Source organism: Oxyura jamaicensis, chromosome 23 (assembly GCF_011077185.1).
Source record: "Oxyura jamaicensis isolate SHBP4307 breed ruddy duck chromosome 23, BPBGC_Ojam_1.0, whole genome shotgun sequence".
In the NCBI taxonomy this organism is placed as follows: domain Eukaryota; kingdom Metazoa; phylum Chordata; class Aves; order Anseriformes; family Anatidae; genus Oxyura; species Oxyura jamaicensis.
The window spans coordinates 2967930-2973929 of record NC_048915.1 but is presented as its reverse complement, the minus strand read 5'-3'; the positions used below and the strand labels follow the sequence as shown (position 1 = coordinate 2973929).

The 6000-nt window shown below is 61.6% G+C and overlaps 1 protein-coding gene across 1 annotated transcript in view; it reads right to left on the bottom strand.

Annotated features, from left to right (window-relative positions):
* Nucleotides 1–419: 419 nt before the first annotated feature.
* SLC9A1 (solute carrier family 9 member A1) overlaps nt 420–6000 on the bottom strand; it is a 28787-nt gene continuing 23206 nt past the window's right edge. The window contains exons 4-12 of the mRNA XM_035345737.1: nt 5570–5787; nt 5016–5218; nt 4214–4303; nt 3747–3817; nt 3121–3294; nt 2858–2972; nt 2347–2448; nt 1941–2013; nt 420–1261 (exon numbers count right to left, since the gene is read on the bottom strand). Of these exons, the coding sequence (XP_035201628.1) occupies nt 939–1261; nt 1941–2013; nt 2347–2448; nt 2858–2972; nt 3121–3294; nt 3747–3817; nt 4214–4303; nt 5016–5218; nt 5570–5787 (1369 nt within the window). The 3' untranslated portion in view covers nt 420–938. The remainder of the gene's footprint in view (nt 1262–1940; nt 2014–2346; nt 2449–2857; nt 2973–3120; nt 3295–3746; nt 3818–4213; nt 4304–5015; nt 5219–5569; nt 5788–6000) is intronic.

Sequence of the window (6000 nt, the reverse complement as noted above, 5' to 3'; positions counted from 1 at the left end):
TCGTGCACGGGGCCGGAGCCGTGCTGCGGGGCAGGGCGAGGGCAGCAGGAGGTGCTCGCCACGGCTCTGAGGCCTCCAGGGCACTCGGTGGTGGCTCGCAGCGGGGTCCCCGAAGGGCTGGGTGACAGGTAGCGGCTCCAGGAGACGAGAGGCATTGAGGCCCACGCTTGCAGGGCCGCTTGGAGCGAGAGGGGAGCCGGGTCCCCCTCACATGGCTATAGGATATTTTAATTTAACAAGACCCGGCGTGAAATGCGGCGCTGGAGGAGGTGATCCCAGGCAGCAGCCAGCCCCGCAGGGGAAGCAGCCAAGGCAAGGGGACGCCGACACGAGCCCGCGGTCCCCGGGAGGCTGCCGAGGGAGGTGGTCAGTGCTCCAGCCCCCGAGTGGAGCCTGGCTCCCACCTCCAAGCTCTCCGCTCCAGGATCGAGGCGAGGAGGCAGATAAAAAGCGAAGCAAAGGAGAGGCAAAGCCGTGCTGCGAGGCAGCCCCCGCGGACACCCCGAGTTCTCCAGCCAGAGCCCACGCTGCGCTTGCCAGAGCCACCCTGAGGAGCCGCTCGCTTGGTCCTGAGTCAACGCAGGTGGGGGCGGCGCTGGGGGCAGCCTCTGGGGAAGCCCTGCCCAGGCCTGGCAAGTCCCAGGCCCTGGGAGATTGTCCGTCACCCCCAGGGCACAGCAGGCAGGCGGTGCCGGGTGCCCCCGTCCCCTCCACCGCCTGCCGTCCCAGGGGCTCCATCCTGCTCCTCGGGGCCGGTCCATGGCTTGCTGGGCAGAGCCATGTGGGCAGTCCCCGTCTGTCCGGGATGGTCTCTCCTTCCAGAACCCAGCGTGTAGTGATAGAGGAACCAAAAAAGGGGGGGGGGGGGGAGGTCAAAGAGAGAAGAACAAACGAAGAGAGAGAGAGAAACCAGACGGAGACGCGCGAGGCTTCACGCGCTACTGCCCCTTGGGGATGAAGGGCTCCCCCTCCTCCGGCTCCGGCCGAGGCCCCGGGTCGCTCAGGCACCGCAGCATCCGCTGGCTGCTGGGGCTGTCGCTGGTCCCCGGGGTGAAGACATCGTCAGTGCCCGGGGAGGAAGGCTCCTTCACCCTCATCACCAGCCCCTCCTCGTCCTCCTCGGGCGAGGGCGGCAGGCCGCTGCAGCCTTTGGGCACCTCATTCGACAGGTCCACGGACTCCGGGGACTGCGGGGAGGCCGGGTCGATGGTGATGATGGGCAGGTTCTCCGAGTCCGGTTTGGGTTCGTAGGCCAGCGGATCTGGGGGGGCAGAGAGGTGTCAGGCAGAGCCCAGCTCACGTCGTGCTGGTTGTGAACAAATTGGGTCAACCTGGGGGGGTTCCAGCAGGGAAAGGGGATGTCGGGGACCTCCAGCTATAATGCGCTCCAGGTGATTGGGGTCTGGACCCCCGGGCTCACTCCCTCTAGTTTCCGAGACGCTGTTTAAGCCCTTTTTCCCATCTCCGCATCCTATTTGGAGAGGCAGCAGCCCTGCTGCCCAGGTTTGCAGGGTTTGCGCGGGGCGAAGCTGCCCTCTGGTGAGTGAACACCGTCTCAGCAAGCACCAAAGCAGCACAGTGCCGCGCCACGCCGAGCGGGTTAACCTCGGGCTCCTCTCCTCCAAGCTGTCCCCAAAAGCGGAGGGAAGGACATACAGGGCAGAAGAGAGACAAAGATGGCAAAGTAAATGTGTGATGGAGAAGACAGGAGGGCAGGAGAAGGTCTGGGTGTTGGGAACTCCTGCTCCTCTCCCCGGCAGAGATCGAGAATGGACAGGGAGAGGCAGGGCTGGAAAATACGTCTGCAGGGACAAGGTAAGGGCAGCTCTGGGTTGGAGAGCTGGCAGAGGGGACACGGGACGGCCTCAGCACCCAAGTGTCAGCGGTGCTTGGCATGACACCGACACCGACGCTTCCCCAGCAGCTCAGCGCCACCCTACCTGAGCCTATGCGAGCCCGGGACATCGTGGGCGAGTCGAGCTTGTGAGCCGGCACCGTCAGGTAGTTCGCCTGCTGCAATCAGAGCGCAGGGAAGGCAGCGTGAGGGGCTGCCTCCGGGCGAGTGGCCGGGATGAACAGGGAAGGGGAAGCCTTCCAGGACCCCAGACCACAGGGATGAGCAAGAAGCAACGTCAGCACGCAGAGAACAAACGCACGCGTCCTCCCACCCGTGCTACAAGGACTTGTTGTGAGCCTGCCTTCGTGCTGGGATGATCAGAGGGCAGATACCCACTGTCAGCTGAACGCAGCCTCCTCCCCATGCAGGACACCGCTGTCCTTCCCAGCCTGGGAAGCCCTGTCCACCTTCCTGTCCTCCCCCTCCCTGCCCCAGAGTCCCCTCCCTACCCTTCGTTCCATCTGCCGGGCCTTCTGCCTCCGCAGGAGCATCTGGTTCCAGGCTTCCTCGTAGGGGTCGGCCACAAGCGTGTGCCGGTTGTAGGATCGCAACTGGGAAAATGCGCAAGAAAAGGAGACAGGTTAAAAAACTCGTAGAAAGGCAAAGAAAGGTCGTATCATTTTCCTTAGGGATGGGATAAAACGGGAACAGTGTCCAAGCAGTTTGGTGGCTAGTCCCTTGGACATTAGCATGGGGTGCCCGGTCCTGACCCACCATGACCCAGCAAGGGTTTAAACATCAGGCTCAGACAAGTCAGCCTCCTCTTCAGCACTGTCCCAAGAGAAAAAGCCTCTTGGGGAGGAAAAGCCAGACCAAGAACACAAGGGGCTGAGCTCAGGGATGCCCTGGGAGAAGTGCAGACCTGGCCCCGAGGGTTTCTGGCTGACGTTGTGCTGGCCACCCCCAGGGAAGCAAAGGGGGCATGCGGGGTGCAGAGGCACCGTGCAGGGCATGCCTTACCCTCTGCCTGGTTTTCTGCAGGTTGTTGCGAAGGATTTTCCGGATCTCCTCCTCCTTGTCCTTGGACAGGGCTGGGATGACGCGCTCCACGGGCAGGGTCTTGGGGTTGATGTTCCTGCAAGGACAGAGAGGATTCAGAGTCACAGTGTGACGGCTCGTGGCAGGGCTGAACGGCTGCTTGCCCTGCGGCCACAAACTGGGAGTGTTCACCCCATAGCCAGGGCCCTGGGAAGGCTCATGGTGGCCAGGGCTGGGGAACTCACTGGATAGAGACCGTGGAGACAGCAGAGGGGATCTTGCCCAAACCCCCGCTCTCCACCAGCTCGATTGCCTGCTTCATCTCCATCTTGTGATAGAAAGCGATGAGCTGGGGCTCCTTGGAGCGCTCCCCTGCAATCAGGCACTTCTTCACGTACTTCTTGTTGAAGCGGTTCAGCCTTCCCGAGGACACGGGGGAAGAAGAAGGACGGTATGTCAGTCCTCCCCCCGCCTCAGCACCCACTCCCTGCTCCCCGCTCTCCTGCCGAGGCCAGCAGAAGATGGATCATTTCCCCCGAGCACGGGTCAGGAACCCCTCCAGAACCAGGTAGCCTCCAAAACACCACGCCGCTGCTCCTGCTGACAGTGGATAGCCCTGAGCTCCTGCAGGGACCGGCCACCAGCTGTTCCCACACTGCTGTGAGCACTTTGTGGTGTGACAAAGGGGTGCAGCCCCGCAGCCTCACTCACGCTCAACCCAGGGACATAAATCATCAGGGAGGGAACCTGTGCTCCTGCTCCAGCCTGGGGAAAACCCTGGCCTTGGGCTGGGGCATCCTGCTAGGTGGCGATTCAAATCTTTCCCCACCTCACCCCCAGGTCCCCCAAGCCACCGAAGCTCCGCACTCACTTGTCTTTCCAGTGGTGATGCCCATAGTGGCCACAGATATCCTCAATCCCCGTCAGAAGGTGATCCAGGAACTAGAAGAGAAAGCCCAGGGCGTGGGCAGCTTGCAGGGCTGCTGCCTGCCTCTCCCCACCACCCCGACACCCGCTGCCCCAGGGGTGATGGCACTCAACAGGGTGTGGAATCGGGGCCGTGGGGCCAGGATGGGCCTCAGTAGGGTGGCACGGTCCTACATGGCCCGGCCGCTGAGCTACCAGATGGAGGGGAGGTCTGGGCCGGAGCAGGCACTGGGTGACACATATGGGGGACAGTCCCTCGCTCCGTCCCCTCTTACCTCGGGCACCGATATAGGGGCAGCTCCTGCTCTGTAAACCCGCCCAGTTACAGAGGTGGAGATGGTGGAAGCAGAAGGAGAAGAGGGCTAAGGCGGAGGAGAGAAGCACGTGGGAAGGCCAGGTTCAGCGGGTTACCTGTGTGTGGATCTCCTCGTTGATGGAGCGCTTCGTCTCCTGCTTCTTCTTCACAGCCAGAAGGTCCACCAAGGGCCGGATGGTCATGCCCTAGGGAACGGGGCAGGAAGAATCACGGAATCATAGAATATCCTGAGTTGGAAGGGACCCACAAGGGTCATCGAGTCCAACTCCTGGCTCCATACAGGTCTAGCCAAAAATTCAGACCGTATGACTGAAAGCACAGTCCAAACACTTCTTAAACTCTGACAGACTTGGTGCCATGACTGTGTCCCCGGGGAGCATGTTCCAGTGCCCAACAACCCTCTGAGTGAAGAACCTCTTCCTGATAACCAGCCTGAACCTCCCCGTCACAGCTTGATACCAGTCCCTCGGGTCCTATCACTGGTCACTGAAGAGAACAGATCGGTGCCTTCCCCTCCGCTCCCCCTCGTGAGGAAGCTGTAGGCCGCCATGAGGCCTCCCCTCAGCCTCCTCTTCTCCAGGCTGAACAGGCCAAGAGACCTCAGCCACTGGTTGAACGTCTTCCCTCCTAGGCCCTTCACCATCTCTGTAACCCTTCCCTAGGGAGGTTAGGTCTCTCCCCACCATGGAGGTTAAGGTGCCCGGCAGGAGCTGGCTGGGTTCAGCATGGCCGAACCACAGAGCTCTGTGCTGCCGGTGTCACTTGTGAGCCTGAAGAGCTTTGTAAACCAAAGAGGGGACAGTGGCAGAGGATGTGGCCGTGCTCCTTGCTCTCCATGCCCCCATAAGGCTCGCTGCCCCTCCATAACCACAGCACGACCACCTGCGAGCCACCAACCTGCACGAAGACCGTGAAGAAGATCACCGTGATGATGGCCGTGAGGAACATGTCCCTCATGTCGAAGTGCTCGTAGTCGAGGAGGTAGCAGAGGGAGAAGGCGATGGCTCCCCGCAGCCCCCCGTAGGCGATGATGAACTGATCCTTCGGCGTCAGCTTCACAATTCGGAACTTGTTGATGAACCAGGTGAGGACCAGGACGCCTGGGGGAACGGGGCAGGACCTCAGGTGAGCAGATGGTGAAGGATGCCCCCGGTCCTGAAGAAGCCCCCCTCCCAGAGCCCAGCTTGCAGGCCAGAGCAGTGTCATACCCTCAGGGCCACACGTGCAGGTGGGTGCTCTGCTCCTCCCAACCCCATGTCTAGGATAGACTTGGCCTCACCCTATCTTCCTGCAAAGCCAACCACCAGCAAGGTCCAATGCCCACGGTGGAGCAGTGCTCCACCAGTCAACCCCAGTCTCCCCAGCAAGGCACACTAGGACCTTGTAGCCCTGGAGGGAGCCCACGAGCCAGGAGCGGCCCCAAGGACCTTGTCCTCACAGCGGGACCTCACCTAAAACCCTCGCGATGAGGCAGAAGAGCAGCGTGCTGATGACAAAGGTCCAGTTCCAGTAGTGCTGGCCGGCCACGGTGGAGACACCCAGGAAGATGAAGATGAGGGTCTCGCTCACGCTGCTCCACATCTTGAGGAAATACTTGATGGTGGTGTGGGACTTGTGGGAGATGTTGGCTTCCACGTAGGGTCGCATGACCACGCCGGAGGCGATGAGCCTAGGGGCAAGGTCGGGGCACTCAGCAGCCATGGGGACAGTCCCAAGCCCTGACCCTGCAGGACAGGGCTTGTGAGACACCAGCAATTATCCAAGGCCTCCAGGGAAGACAACACAAGGCTTCTCCTTCCCTCTAGTAGGGCAGGAATGAGCATTGGAGCCAGGAAGCACAAAACCATGGCATTTTGAGCGCTCAGCAGGCCCTGCCCGCTAC